At 53.0% G+C, this 16,089-nt stretch overlaps 1 protein-coding gene across 2 annotated transcripts in view; it reads left to right on the top strand.

The window, feature by feature from the left end:
- The first annotated feature begins 7,022 nt into the window (after positions 1–7,022).
- Positions 7,023–16,089, top strand: part of CPNE5 (copine 5) — an 86,999-nt gene continuing 77,932 nt past the window's right edge. For both annotated transcript variants that reach the window (XM_057554986.1, XM_057554985.1), the window contains exon 1: positions 7,023–7,124. In XM_057554986.1, the coding sequence (XP_057410969.1) occupies positions 7,030–7,124 (95 nt within the window). In that variant the 5' untranslated portion in view covers positions 7,023–7,029. The remainder of the gene's footprint in view (positions 7,125–16,089) is intronic.

The raw sequence follows: 16,089 nt of genomic DNA, 5'->3' as shown, positions 1-16,089 counted from the left end.
AAAGAAGGGTAGAATGTGGGCCTGGTGGAGAGGAGATGGCAGGAAGAAAGGCCAGGGCAACCATGTGGCTGGTCCTGGTTGGGTGTAAAAGGCTGATGGTGGGGGTGGGGAGATGGAGGTTCACATTGGCCCTTATCGCAAAAGGCCCAGAGATGGCACACTTGCATTTATAAATAAAGTCAAGGGGACCCATCCCTTGAAGGAGCTGAAGTGAGAAAAGAAAAGATCTAGGAGTTGATTCTAATCTGAACTCCTGTTAGTTTTTACCTCCAGTTGCTGCTTATTGGCAAAACAACCTTGGGCCAATTTCTTTCCCTCTCTAGGACTCAGTCTTCAGATTTGTAAAATCGAAGTGGGTTGCATTATCTTAAAAGTCCTTTGTAGCACTGAGGTTTCCAATACCGCAACTAACAATACTGAGCTAAATACTGGGTTAAATGTGTGTGTGTGGCGGGGGGAGGGCGCATAGTGACACGCTGTGATGTCTATGCTGGACAGGGTGAAAAGTGGGAGGGACAAGACTCTGAGTACAGATCACATGGTGCTGGACTAGGCCCCATGGACATGCGAGGGGCTGTGTTGCAGACACTGAGTCACCTAGACAAGCCCTGAGTGAAGACTGGAACAAGAGAGCCTGGTGTCAGGCGAAGACAGGGGCTTTGGTCTCACACAGTCCTGGGTTTGCATCCTGTCTCTGCCACTTATCCGTGTGAGCTTGGGCAAGTGAAGGCCCATATTCTACAGATTCCTACAGCATAACTCAAAACGAGTGCTCCAACTCCACTGGACAGGGCTTCTGAGGAGACTGGGTCTCCCTCATCTCTCTATCCCTGGCAGTGAACTAGCCCAGCTCACTGCACAGAGGAGTAAAGTTTCATCAAACGAGACAATAGCATCATAGAGTTATTGTGAGGATTCAGTGTGTGATGGATGTTAAATTCTTATTGCTAAGCTTATTACATGGTAGGTTCTCAGTAAACAAAATAAATAGATAAGAATCCCTTCCCTTCTCCGTGCTACTGGTCAGGGAGCCCAGAGATTCTCAATCTGATAGTTGTCAATTCAACAACTGAATTCGTAATAGATGCTCAATAAATGCTTGCTCAATAAATGGAAGGCTAGATGTGAGATGTATGTGGTAGTGAAGACTTGGGCCATGTTTGGGACTGCTAGGTGGAAGCCAAGGGTCCTCATGAAGGAGTCAGTGTTTCAGAGGGGAGAGATGAACTTTTCATGTAGTCATATGATCACCTGAGCACCTATTATGTGCTAGGCACTGTCTTTGGAGCTGGGAGTGTAACCACGAACAAGGCAAGGTTCTTGCTTGCATAAAACTTGTATTCTAGTGGGGGAAACAGACAAGGACACTGCTCTGAGGAAAAAGAAAGGAGGGTCAGGGGGCTGAGAGTAACAAGGTACTGTGTTAGGTAGTGTGGCCAAGGAAAGCCCCCTGCAGGGGGGCATTTGGGCAGAGACCTGGGGGACCTGGGACAAGTGTTCTAGGCTGAAGGAACAGCAGGTACAAAGGCCCTGAGACAGGGGCCTGCAGGGCCAGTAAGGAGGCCAGTGTGGCTGCAGTGAGGACTGTGAGGGGGAGAGAAAGATGAGATGAAGTCAGAGAGGTCACAGGCCTTTATGGTCACAGAGCCCATGGCCCATCAAGTCCTTTTACCACAGAGAGAGATGGAAGCCAGGGCAGGGTCTGAAGCAGAGGAGTGACACAACCTGACTCTGGTTTCAAGTGGATCCCCTGTCTGGTGTGAAGATTCTAGTAGCTGGACTGTAAAGGCAGGGAGGCCTCCCTCACTTGGAAAAGCAGGAGAGGCTGGAAGGAGGAGCACAAGAGAAGTGAGAGAGGAAGCCCAGGGTGGGGTGGGGGGGCGCAGGTGGGATCCTAGGGGCAGGAAAGGCTGCTGCACCAGCAGCTGGAAGGCCCTGGGGCTTCCCTTTGCCCAGATGACTGATCTAGCCATGCTGTGATGTGGGGAGAGGCAGAAAGGAGGGGCAGGGTGGGGTTCCAGTTGGGATGGTGGGGCATCTCCAGGAGGAATGGGGGCTGGAGGCGTGGAGAGCCCTGTGGCCAGCTGGTGCCTCTTCCTCCACCCCAACAGAACATGGCTGCTCCCCAGACCTTCTCAGGCAGGTCCGCACTGCACTTGGGTGCCTGACCTTGCTGTTATTAGTGGAGTTTCTTATCGAGGGAAGAGTCAGGTGACCTTGAGTCCTTTACTCCCCCTCTCTAAACTTTTTAGTGAAAGAAGGGGTTTAACCTAGATGGTCTCCAACCAAGCCCCTTCTAGCATTTCTATTAATGGATGGAATCAGACACTGCATCTCCCCTACCTCTCTACTGCCACGGTGGTTTCAGGTTCCTGTCGTGCCCTCTGTCTTTCCATCTCCCCAGGGCTCCCATGTACAGTGGTGCAGGGCATTCACCTCACAAGGGCACCCAGCCAAGGGAGTAAGTGGAGGCTCAAATCAAGCCCATAGTCTGCTCCACAAGCCATGTGCCCTGGCTGGCTCAGGGTTGCATTTACCCAAAGTAAAGAAGGCCTTTTCCCAGCTTGTTCTGAGGTGCAGTATGGACAGCCCCCACTCCCCTGTCCCATGCTCACTCCATCTTCTGCTCCTCTGTGTTCCTTTTGTCTTACCATCCCCAGCCTCAAACAGGGCAGATCTGAGGGCAGCATTTACACGACAGGCCTGGGGGAGGGCGGAAGGCAGCAGCTGCCTCATCTGTGAGCTCTGCCTCCCAAGCCCTGTGGTGCTTTTCCTCTCCTTATCAATGCTGCGGGTTGCCTCTCGAAATTGCTCTGCCGTCATTAACACCGCGGATTAGGTCAGATGAGAGTGTGTTTGCAGTCTTGGAAGGCAAAGGCAAAACGCTGATGCTGATTATTCCAGATCTTCTGGACATGGCCCATTCTGTGCTCACAGTTTGTAATCAGAGGGACAATCATTGGTTACATGGTGGGGTGGGCAGAGCTGTGGTTGGCTCTAATCCGGCTGCCAGGCCCAGACAACACGTCTGCAGCACCTGATGGCCTGCCGGCTGGCTTGCCTGAATATCACAGGTGACCTCAGTTCTTGACACTATCATATCCCTCAGAGAAGAAATGACCTCTCCAATGTCAACACCCATAGACTGCTTTTGAACCATCAGCAATTCATTTGCACGAGGACTGTGAGCATTTTCTCTGGGCCTGATCAGCAAGTTTTGTGTTCTGATCAAACACAAAACTTTCTGCAGTCATTGGTTAGCTATGTAGCTATGGGGTGTCTTTCAGACCACCCCTCCTTCAGTGTCCCCTTCTGAAAAGCCTCTGTGCCCAGAGGAGGCCAAGGCCCATGGCCTTGCATCATGGCCCCTCACCTTCTGGCCTCATATTCTATCTCTGCCACTTTCATCCTGTGCTCCAGCCACACTAGGGTCCCCAAACACAGCTCTCTGGCCCTTAATCATGCTGGTCCCCTGCCAGGAGCACCTGTTCAGCCTTGTCTTCCAGGCAGAAGTTAGTTAGTTCATCATCCGTAGCAGCCACTGTCCTGTCTGTACCCTCACCTTTACCACTTCAGTGCACTCCAGCCCCACATCCAACTGTCAGCACCTGTACTTCTTTGCCTGATGCTTTCTCTGGCTTCTGGAACCTGCATTGCCACTTTGTGCTGGTCAGGCACAGAAGTGTCAGGGAATTAAAGCCCTCCAGAAGCGGCCCTCAGCCACTGAGCCAGTGACTGATGAAAGCTGGTGTATACATATCCCTGCTCCCTCGCCCCTCTGGTGGGCTAAGTGTGAGGTGTGTTTTGTATGGTTTCATAGAGATCCTCAGTGGGAATGAGCCTTAGTTGCCCACAGTGATAACTGGTTTGATAAACCACCCTTATAGGCTGCCTTCCTTACCTCACCTCCACACTCCCCACATAGCATTTCCTTAATCTCCCAAATAAACTGCTCACATTTAAATCTTTCTCTCGGGGTCTGCTTCTGAGGGAACCAAACAGACATCATCCATGTCCATCTCAGTGTCACCTCCTTTTTGCAGTTGCTCCTGACCCTCCCTTGTGCCCATTCCTGGGGTAGAGCTGTTGGTCACTCTTCTCTACTCTCTGGGCCCTTTATACCTACCTCAACAGCGCTCCTCATGCTGCACTGTCATTTATTTTCTGCGTGTCCTGGGGTCCCCACTGGCCTGGAACTCTTCGGGGACAGATACTATGTCCTTTTCACCTCTTTATTCTCTGAGCCTAACACAGCACCTGGCACAGAGACGGTGCCCAATATAATTTTTTTTCCCCAAAGAGCTAGCAATGGAAATGCAATGACTAAGAGGGAATGGAGAGAAACAGACAAGTTCCAAAATTTTTCTAGAAAGAGAATCAGGGGCTGCTATGCCAGATGCTGTCACATTACAAGGTTATGTGGTAGAACTTCAGTCTCACCACTCACCTGCTTAATAACCTACAATGGCTCCCACTTGTTGTCCTCCTCAACTGGGCCTAATTTCATGGATGACTTTTAAGACCCTCCATCATCTGGCCCCATCCTAAGAGGCAGTCAAGACTTGTTCAGTCAGGCTTTGGTCTCAATGGCCGGGGTTCAAATTCTTACTCTGCCAGTTCCCAGCTGGGTGATCATGGGCGAGTTACTTAGCTTCCCTGGGATAATAATACCTCATGCCTGTACTTATTTTGAGAATTTATAATCATGCATAGTCCTTGTGAATATATTTGAAACCACGGAATTGTACACAAAATGGTGGAATTTTGTAGTACGTAAATAATATCTTAACAAAAAAAAAATTAAGCATGGTGTCTGGCGCAGGATAGTCTCTTTGAAAACAGAATGGTGGTTATCACTGTTACCAAGGAAGTTTTCCAAGGGGCCCTAGCACCTGGCCAGGCACAGGGCAGGTACTCTGTAAATACTGGTAGAATGAATGGATAACATATTCCACAAGTATGTCTGGAACATGTCTAGGACAGGTATGGGGTGGGGGGAGGGAACAGAGAGTCCAAGCCCAGTTTTGCATCCCTCAGAAAAGGAAGCCCAACTTATTATCCTGCAGAGAGGGTCTTAAGCCCAAACCAGAGAGTGGAGCCTTCTGACCCAGCAGGCCCCCACTGCCCTGGGCATCCCAGCGCCTTTGTTCTTGTTGTCGGGTCCCAGGTTTTAGAACACAGTGCAGCCAATCCTGAGCCATGGGTAAAAGGAAAACACTTAACCCAGGCCGATGAATGTGTACTTATTTATCTTTGACTCTGGCTGTATCTGATGTTCTGGGAATTGACTTCAAACAGAATCTCGAGGCGCCTGTTAAGGCCCAGCTGCCAGAGCCAGGCCCGCGGGGCGTGGCTTTTCCAGGGCCAGCCTCAGGCTCTAGGCCTCGCCAGGACCCCTCCCCGGGGCACGGAGGCGCGTCGCGTCCAAACGCCGGGCGGTGGGCGCGGAAGAGGTTTCAGCTCCTCAAGGGTGAGACTGAGGCTGAGGAAGGGTCGCGGGAGATTTCCTGGAGACGACCCTCTGTGCCAAGCCCTGGAGAGACGCCACAGTGCAGCAAACCCAGAAGGGCGAAACTGGGGCAGGGTGGGGCCGCAACGGGCCTGGCTGGGAGGGGGCCGCCTGAGAGGTGCCTCAACTCTCTCCTCGCTCCCACGGCTGGGATCAGAGCCCTGCACACAGCAGGCGCCTACTTGGTGCAGGTTGCAGAGAACCCCGGGGATCTCGGGCCACCCTCTATCTGGCTGGAGGAAGCTTCTAGACCTGGGGGCTGGTTAAGCCGTGTGGTCACGACAGGCCGGGGATGGGGAGGGCGCTGTCGCGTGGCTTAGGTGGCTGACTCCGCGTGGCCAGGCCCGGCGGGAACCAGAGGCGGATGGGGGAGCGCCCATGCACCTACTCTGCCTAGGCCTAAGGACCCTCACTGGGAAACCGAGGCGGCCCCTCTGGGCACTGGGGTCGGCCCCACACGCTTCCCCAGGAGATGTGTAAGCTGTTTCTGGACTGAGACCTGCCCTCCGTTGGGGCGCACCCTCAGCAGAGATCCCCCCCCAAACCTCTGGTGGGGGGTTGCTGTCTCTTTTGCACAGGTCCCTCCCCACCCCCGCTCTGCATAGACCCTTCTCATACAGATGCCCCTTGGTTCACACATCCCTTTCCCTCCCCGGAGATGGAGACCCCCTCAGGGAGGTGGGGAGTGGAGGGCGGGCGCAGACGGAGACGCGCACGGCCGAGACCATCTCTAGCTGTCACTCCCCAGGCTCCCAGCATCTGGAGCCGCGTCTCCACGCCCGCCACACGCACAGAGATTCACACGTTCGCACGGACACACTCACACTAGCGCGCAGACCCCGCCCGCGGCCCCGCCCCGGCCCCTGCGGGCGCCCCCTCCGGCGCTCGCGGACCCGGCGCGCAGCCCGCCCCGGGTGGCGGGAGGCGGCGGCTTCGGGCAGATTTGATTTTCCCGCAGCCCGGGAGCCCCGGAGCCCGAGCCCGAGCCGAGGAGGTGGCGCTCGCAGCCGCGTCCCCAACCCCGCCGCGGAGACCCAGCGAGAGGCGCCGCAGCCCCTGCGCTCCGCGCTGCCTGAGTCCGGCCACCCCCGCAGCTCGCGCCCCATCCGGCCCCCCACACCCCTCTCCCTCTCCTGCACCCTTTCTGTCCCCACCCCAAGCTCCCTACCCGTCTCCCGGTGCCCCCTCCACGACTCCGCGCGTCCCTCCCGGTACCCTCTCCCCGCGCCCCTCCGCCTCTCCCGGCTGCGCCTCAGCTCCCTGTGCCCTTTGCGCCTCTCTGCTGGGCCCCCAGCCTCCTCGTCGCGTCACCCGCGCCCCCTCCTGTATCCTCGGCCCCCGCTCCCTCCGCCCCGCTTCCCTCTCTCACTTCCCACGCCCCCTCTTCGCTCTCCTCTCTCCTCCCTTTGCCGCCCAGCCCCGGCTCCGGAGTTGGGGGAGAGCCCAGGGTTTCGGTTGCTCCGGAGGAGGCGTGAATCGCGCAGGGATTTACTAATTTGGGGTGGGGGGCGCGGTGGGCTATGGAGCAGCCCGAGGACATGGCGTCGCTGAGCGAGTTCGACTCCTTGGCGGGCAGCATCCCGGCCACCAAGGTGGAGATCACCGTGTCCTGCAGGTGAGCCGCCCGCTGGCCCCGGCCCCCCGCCCCGCCCCTGGCCCCGGAGCCCCTGCGCCCCTTTGGCTCCGACCATCTACCTCCGTGCGCCCCCTTCCAGAGTGTCCTCTTCTCCAGGACGCCCCTTTGCCTGTCCGGCAAAAGCCCCTGCCCAGCCACGGGTGGCGACCGCGGATTGGGAAGCCAGGCTTAGGGTCGTATCCCAGAAAGTTTGCACTCTGGGCCGTTGTTGCGAGGAGAGAAGAAGACACAGGAACGGGTGTCCAGACGCCCGTGTGGGGAGAGGGAGGTAGTGAAAGGACATAGCAGGGTCTTCACAGCAGTCTATTTCTGATCATCCCCTCCCCAAATCCAGAAGAGAGTGATTTGCCTCATCCCTCTCAGGCGTGCCCAGCCTCTGCCTTCTGTGCCCTCCTTCCCTCTCTTCTCCCCCCTCCTTTGCCCCAACCAACACCCTCATCCTCTCCTCCCTTACCCACCCACCATTCTAGACCCCAGAAAAACCTTTCTTCACCTCCAACAACAAAACTGACTCTCAGGAAAGGATCAGATTGACTCATTCATACTGAGATGTGGATAATTGATAACAACTTAAAGTTGCACCATTAAAAAAACAATAACTGGGGTACAAAATCTTAAGCCAAAGGACTAGAACAATGAGTGTGGAATTTTAGAGTCCAGCAGGGGAGGGGGAGGAGAGTTTTTGTGGGCTACCACCCCCAAATCCTCAGTCGTGTCACACAGGCTTTGGGAGTCACTTCTCCATCTAAGCTGGGTCTCCCCCAGGTTCTCCTATCTGAGAGGAAGGCTGCCCCAGGCAGTAAGGGATACAAGTGGGGAAGGGGGAATTTATCCCTAGTGCAGTCACCCTGTGGCTGGCCTAGGGTCACTGACTTGCTGGGATTGTGAGGGGGCACTGTGGCCTACGCAGAGCCCACCTCTTGAGTTTCCGCTGGAAATGCCATTCCCCTGCCCCAAGTGACCAACAGCATTTCCGGGGTCCTGGGTGTGCACTTGTTCCAAATCGCCCAGGCCTCTCTTTGGTCAGACCTTTCACCCACCCTCATGGCACCCCAACCCTGTGTTCCCAAGTTGTGGCATTGGGGAGGTGTAGATGGAGCCAGGGGAACTGGGCTGGTTTGTGAAAGAGGGAAGGACTTGGGGGGGGCGGCTGCGGTTTAGGGTGAGTGGGAGTGAGGGCTGATGGAGTTGAACATAGCTGGCCCCTGCATCAGGCCCTTCTGGGGGCTCCTGTGATAACCCCACATGTCTCCCCTATGGTCCAACACACGGTTTTGTCAGAATTATCTCCCAAGGCCATTTGCATCTTGCCATTACTCTGCTGGGAGATTCCTGACTGCCCATTAGCTCCGGTCTCACCTCCTCAGCCATCCACAGCTGCCCCAGCCTGTCCTCCCTTCCCTGCTGGTGCACAGCCCTGCGCCTGATGCTGCTTCCCAGCCTTCAATCATGCCTGTGTCGGAGCTGTCTCGGGAGGCTTTTCACCTCAGAGCCTCTGAACAGCACATTCTCCATCCATATCTCACTCTGCCTTCATCTCTGCTAGTTCGTGTCCCCCCATCCTGAAAAGCCTGGCCTCGTGCTCCCCACTTCCAGCCATCCTTCTCACCCTTGAGACACACGCAGCCCAAATCAGTGCCTTCTGTGTTCCCTGGGTCCTGAGCACTCAGCCTGGGCCACCGGGTCTCTCACATACTGAGCACAAAACCTCTGAAGACATCTCAGGTGTGTGGACTTCATTCCTCTTCCCCCAAAGCAACTTTGTAAGCATTTGAGGGCAGGGATCCCCACCCTGACTCAGACCCACGAACCCAGAGGAGGCAGAGGGCACAGGGCATTGTGGCTTTGGAATCAGACACTTTAAAATGGAATCTGCTCCACCACTTGGGGCAAACCTTTAGCCTCGCTTTCCCCCATTTCTCAAGTGTAAACAGCGAACCTGTTATTCATGGAGAAACCTTATTCACAGAGGTAGCCCTCATGCTTGGAAGCATGGCTGGCATGTAGCAGGTCCTCACGGAATACTGTTGGAGGAATTAATTTACAGGAGTAGAGGATCATGAAGCATCCAGCACGCTGCTTTGCACACAGTAGGTGCTCAATAAATAACTACAATGATTACTGTAAGGCAGTAGCACTTGGCCCCTCCTGTTTGCTCTCTGGAAGCAGAGGTGTCCAAAGACTCAAACCTTTTGCCTAAGCGGTACCTAGGGATGCAGTTGAGTTCCTGGGGGATGTGGTTCTGGAATCAACCCTAGTGTTTATTCCCTTTCATGGGACATCAACCTGAGGAGGGCATGACCCAGGCTCTGCTCCTGCCCTCCCAAAAGCCAGAGGGTGGGGAATAATGAGTTTTGGTAGGAAGGGGTGAGGAGGGAGGAGTCACCTGGAACAGAAGGGAGGCAAGAAAACAATGTGGGTAAACTTGAAATTGTAAATCCATCTCTTTGCCTCAACCAGGTCTAACTATCCAGTTTCTAGAACAGATCGAGAGAGGGAGAGAGAGAAAAGGAAAAGGAGGCAAGGAGGAGGAGGATGGGGAGGAGGGAGAGCTGCACAGAATGGCTTTCTCCAGCATATTCTATACTCCATGGCCACCAGTTAATGAGAGCCAAGGCCTCCTCCCCTGCATCTCATGGTCAGCATTGACTGAGCCCAGGGGAGGAGGCTACAGGGTGCCCCTGCCCTGAGCATCTAGGTGACACCTGCTGGTGGGCAGGGAATAGTAGGGCAGGCAGAGGGGTTGGTGGACTGAGAGGTCCAGGGGGCTTCAGAATGGGCAGCTGGGGATGAGGGGGCCAGTGTTTCAAAGAAACTGGAAACTAGCATTCCTGGGAGCTAGTTCCCTTCCCTTCTGCTCCTTAGGAAGCTCCCTGCCATCCCCTGCAGCCCTAGGAGGTCTCTGCTTTTGCCTAGGGGAGGACCTGACCCCCACCATGCCTATCCTAGGACACTCCTAGCTGAGTAAAGCTGCCTGGCACAGGGGCATGTCTGAGCCCCAGCACAGGACCACAGCAGAGGCCCATCCAAGCCTCTGCTGAAGGCAGGTGACACTGTGGGATGGACATGTTTGGGCCCCTGCTTCTTTGTGTTGGGTATCTCCTGGGCTAATCTATAGTCTACTCCCAAACAATTGTTTTCACTGATTTTGGTAAACTCGGGCCAAAGATTTTAAAGCCTCTGGTTGTCTGGCTCAATGCTTGTAAGAACATGAGTCTATGGGGTCTGTCTACCTGGGTTCAAATCCCTGTGATTTTGGGTAAAGCACTTAACTTGGGCCGTGGTTTCCTCACCTGTAAAGTAAGTGTAATAATCCTTATCACAGTAGAAGGATTAAATGAATTAAGCCATGAATAGTAATTTATGTTGCCTATTGTTTGACACCTGAAAGTAAATAAAAATCTGTCTCTATAGCTGGTTTGTGTGGGTCCTGGAGATCTGATCCATCTAGAAAGTTCTATTTCCCCCCACCCCCAGCTTTATTGACATATATTTGACATACTGTGTACATTTAGAGATTCTGAGGGGTTGTTTTGGGAGTAAGGTAGATGGTTTGTGAAACCAGATTCCAGCAGACATCGTAGAAAGTGTGAGCCACGAGCTTCTCTTTCCTCTGATGGTCTGTTCCAGACCTTTCCTGACTTTATTAGCCACCCTGCAGACCCAGTCAAAACTCACCTGTCCAGTGTCCCGTTCCCAAGGGCCCCACTATTTCTCTATGCCTCGTCTGATGCAGGGATCCAGACCAGCGTGTTGGTTAGAAAGAGCAATTTGCATTTTTTATGTAACAAGAGACCTGTGCACTTCCGCGGGGTCTTGCTGGCAGAACCACTGCACGGTTCTACGTGGCGGGGCTCCCGAAACCCACAGGGAAGGCAAGGAAGGGAGAGTCCAGAGGCAGGTGGTGGCTTAGCCCTGCTGGGATCTCTCAAGCAGCTGCCCTCTCCCCTCCAGCTGACATGGGGCTGGTGGGCAGCTGTGCCTCTGCCCCAGAGACGTTGTTTTCTGCTGTCTGTTCAGGTTGGCATTTTGGAGAGGCAGCCTAGCTCAAGAGCTGTGCCCTCAGCCTCTCAGAAGGATTGTGAATGGGCTCAGAACACTGTCTTCTGACAGGCAGGGGGAGGGTGGCTTTGGGGGAAGGAGGAGCCTGGGGGCAGTGTGGCAGCTGTTAGAGCCATTGCTAGGAAAAAGAGGTCCATTCAGCCACTGACTACATTAAGGTACTGTTTAGTGGAGCCAGAGGAATAAAAACAGTGGGATTTATTGAGTGCTTACTACATGCCAGGCCCTTAACATCTGTACTAGGCTGAACCATATGCAATTGCCTGTACTCAGCTGTTTTTAACCTACTCAAATAGCAATTTGGTACAAACTCAGACTATTATATTAGTTTTCAATTGCTGCATAACAAATCACCACAGTCCTAGAGCTTAAAACAACAGCCATTTATTATCTCACAGTTTCTGTAGGTCAGAAGCCCAGGCACAACACAGCTGACTTGTCTGCTCTGGGTCACTCCAGGCTGAAATCAAGGTGCCTGTAGGGGCTATGATCTCATCTGAGGCTTGGGGTCTAAGCCAAGCTCATTTAGGTTGCTGGCAGAGTTTAATTCCTTGCAGCTGTAAGATTAAAGTCCTGTGTTCTTTTTGGTTGTTGGTTTGGGGCTCTTAGCTCCTACAGGCCACCCTCAGGTCCAGCCATGTGGGCCTCTCACAACATGGCAGCTTCCCTCTTCAAAGCCAGCGGGATAATCTCTCCAGAGTCTGCTACTTGATATAAAGTAGCAGAAGTGAGTATCCTATCATATTCCCAGGTCCCACTCACACTCAAGGGGAAGGGATTGTGCAGGCTTGTACACCAGGGGGCGGGAATCTCAGGGACCATCTTAGATTTCTGCCTACCACAATTACTGCATCTTTTTTAACCTTACAACAATCCTATGAACTAGAAAAATACGAGTAGTATTTTTCCCTTTTTGCTGATTAGGAAATCAGGGCTCAGGTTAAGGAACTGGCCCAAGGCTGTACAGTTAGTGTGTTTTGGAGAGGGGGATCCAAATCCAGTTTCCTCAGACTTCAAAACCTTGAGAGCCTCTTGAGTTTGAGGATTGGGGCCTCCAAGGATGAGAATCATGGTAGGGCCTGGGTACCAACCATGGTAGATGTAGCCAAGAAGTAGGTACTCTATCTCCAGGGATGAGAGAGGCCTTCCTTGCTCAGGGATGCCAGGCAAACCCAGAACCAGAGGAATCCCTAGGGAGCAGAGACCAGAGAGGGTCATGGGATGGCAGCTGGCCTTCCCTGGCATCTAGACCATATGGTAGTAGCTTACCATCTGTCCTGTCCTAGCCCACAGGTCTCCCTGCTCAGACCTAAGGCCATTGCTGGAGATGACCTACCATTGGGAAGAGAGGGTGGGGAGGAGGTGAGGGGAATAAGGCTGGAACAAGCTTTGGGGCACAGAGGAATCAGATTCAGTTAGGAATGCTTTGGCTGTAGGTAACAGAAAATCTGATAGTAGGTCAAACCCAAAATACATTTATTTTTCTCAGATCACAGTGAGTCTGTACGTAGGTTATCTCAGTTCTGGTTTGTCAGCTCACTTTGCCATCAAGGATGCAGCTATCTTTCTATTCTGCCGTCATCCAAATGGTGGGCCTCATTGTTACAAAATGACTGCCTCTTTTCTAGGCATCATGACCACATCCAAAGACAGGAAGCAAGACATTGGACCAAAGGCCTCTCTCTGAAAATTTCTTTTTATCTAGAAAGCACAGTCCCTCCCAAAGTCTCTCAGCAGACTTCCCCTTCTATTTCAGGCCAAAGGCAGGTCTCATGTCCACCCCAGGCCAGTATATTAGTCAGTTTGGCTGGCAAAACAAAATACCATAGACTGGGTGACTTAAACAAGAGAAAGAATTTATTTCTCAGTTTTCAAGGATGGAAGTCCAAGATGAGGGTGTCACATTCTGGTGAGCACTCTTTCCTGGCCTCAGATGGCCACCTTCTCACTGTTCTCGCATGGCAGAGAGAGAAGGTGAGAGCAGAGAGCAAGCTCTTCTTATAAGGGCACTAATTCCATCGTGAAGGACCGACCCTCATGACCTCAAATAACCCTAGTTACCTCCCACAGACCTCATCTCCAATACCAGCACATTGGGGGTTAGTGTTTCAATGTATAAATTTGGGGGTTACACAATCAGTCAACAGCAACAAAGGACAGGAGCCTACCTTCTCTGGCTTCAGGCCATCTGCATCAGATACCTGAACCAGCGTGGATTCTATTAGGAAGGGAGTGAGGAATGCTTGCTGGGTGGACAGCCATGGCCTCCGCCACAAGGAGGCTTTCCAGGTGACCCACAGACTACCTGAGATCCCTGGGGCTACAAGGGGCCTCGAGTTTGGTGTCTTTGGGGACTGACTCCTCAGATTTTCCTGCAGTCAGTGGACAGCCAGTGTTAAGTGACTGGGGACTGATTTTCCAAGCACAGCTTGGCTGGACCCCTGACAACCTCTTTTCCTGCTAGTTTCCTGGTCAAGAAAAGAAGACTTAGTGTGACTCCAAAACATTGCAAGGTGCCTCTGTCTCCTAATGTCACTCGCCTCTGCTGGCCTAGCATAGTGCCTGAAGGTCCCAGTAGGAGAAATTTTAAGACTTGATGAATGGGGTGGGGGGGTGGGCATGAGGGAGAGAAAAATCGAGCACACTTCCTACATTTCTGTTGTAAGCTATTGGCTTCACAACTGTACAAGGCAGGTATGTGACTGTGTGCACAGATGAGGAAACTGAGGTTAAGTAGCTGGTGCAGGGTCACAGAATTACCATGTGGCTGTGTGGAGATTCCAGTTTGAATGGATCTGAGGCCAGAGCTCAGGCTCTTTTCCCTCGGTCACGTAGCTTAAGAGGGACAGTTATTACAATAATTAATAATAACAAAAATGCAAATAGCTCCAGGAAGGAGAGCTCTTTAAGCCACGTGAAAATTGCCTTTTAGACCTTGGTGAGGTTGCCTGGCAGGGAGACAGTGCACGGGGGTGAGGAACAGGATTTGAAAGGGGAAATGGGCGAGTGCCAGGGGCTGGATGCCAAGGTCCCTCTCCTCCCCGGCTCCCTCCTCACCGTTTCTGGGATTACTTCTGCCTGTTAGGACAGGGAGCAGGGCAGGGAGAGATGGAAAGCCCTCCAGTCCTCTTCAGCTGTTCCTTTGCGAGCACCCCTGATGAAGCTGGGGGTAGGAAACGGGGGAGTGAGGATGTGAGGGGCGCTGCTGGTGGGGATTTGGGAGACCCTGGAGTTTGGTAATGCAGGCGCCTCTGAATGGCCTCCGGCTTCAGAGTTCAGTCTCGGTGCTCCTGGCAAGCTGGGTGACACTGGCACACCTCAGCCCCAGCTGTCTTGCCTGTATAATGAGGCAATGTCTACCTCCCAGCATTGATACGTAGGGTGAACAGGGTGTCAATAGGTTAAGTACACAACAAAGGATTTGGTGCCGATTATATCCACGGTTAATGTGGCCCCCTCCCACCCTCTTTGCCTGCTTGGGGTTAACCAGATGTTTGGTGTTGAATTGCTCCATGGAGAAATAGGGTGCATCTGGAGGGCCCCTCAAGCTCCGGGGTCTCTCCAGCCTCTTCAGGATTCCTGTTTCTCCCTGATAGTGGCTCACCTGTCCCCAGTCTGCTCTCCTCAATGAAGGCTGTACAACAGCCAGGTGGACCCTGATGGGCGAGGACATGCAGGTGCTCCAGGTCCTGATCAAGCCCAGCAGTAGGGAGCAGGGAGAGGAGAACATGGGGATTCCCTAGAAGCCACCTTATTCTCCACAGGGCTTTTGTGAGCATTTATTGTATGCCAGGCACTTAAATGCAAGTTAGTATGTGCCAGATACTGTTCTGTTTTGCATATATGAACTCCATTAATTCTCAGAAAACCTGTAGGAGAGAGGGACTATTATTACTCCCACTTTACAGATGGGGATACTGATGCATAGAGACGCTAAGTGAGGTCATACAGCTAAGGGGTAGAGCTGGGTTTTGGACCCAGCATTGAAGATGCAAGCTATGTGCTCATCACCACCAACTTTTTGCCAGAGGTTGGAGGGATGCTTAGGGAGGCTTGTTGGAAAGAAGTTAAACCATATTTTCAGGGACTTCCCTGGTGGTCCAGTGGTTGAGAATCCACCTTCCAATGCAGGGGACGCGGGTTCCATCCCTGGTCAGAGAACTAAGATCCCATGTGCCGCGGGGCAACTAATCCTTTGCGCCACAACTACTGAGCCCGCACACCACAACTAGAGAGCCCACGCATCGCAACAAAGAGCCCTCACGCTCTGAGTCCGTGCACCACAACTAGAGAGAAGCCCGTGCGCTGCAACTAAGACCCGACGCAGACAAAAATAAATAAATTAATTAAATACATTTTTTTTTTAAAAACCCAAAACAAACAAAAAAACCTCCCATGTTTCCTTAGCCTTTGAACCTCAGGAACCTCTTTGGGAATATGATGAAAATTCTGCAAAAAAAGTATGCATCCATATGGACCAATATGCCACATTTTGCTTATAGTTTCAGGGGGGTCCGTGGACCTTTATTAGGGACCGCCAGTCCAGGAAAAGCTGAGATTGAGAGTTCTTGGTGTGTTTCCTTTTATTCTATAGCCAGAGTCATTTGCTAGTAAATCCACAGAGCATGTATGGGCTTCGCTTAGAGACACCCTGAATGTGTGATAATCAGTTCACTGAGCAATTTAGCACAGGAGGGACTGTGTCTCCCCCCTCGGACTTCCTGAGGCACAGTTGTGTCTCTTCTCAGACTGGGGCTCCCCGAGGGCGGGGCCGTGTCTCCCCTCAGACCGAGGCTCCCTGAGGGCGGGGCCGTGTCTCCCCTCAGACCGGGGCTCCTGAGGGCAGGGCTGTGTCTCCTCTCAGACTTTTGCTCCCTGAAGT

This window comes from Balaenoptera acutorostrata, chromosome 10, assembly GCF_949987535.1.
Source record: "Balaenoptera acutorostrata chromosome 10, mBalAcu1.1, whole genome shotgun sequence".
Taxonomy (NCBI): Eukaryota; Metazoa; Chordata; class Mammalia; order Artiodactyla; family Balaenopteridae; genus Balaenoptera; species Balaenoptera acutorostrata.
The sequence above is the reverse complement of the archived record's forward strand: the minus strand, read 5'-3'. Positions and strand labels throughout refer to the sequence as shown.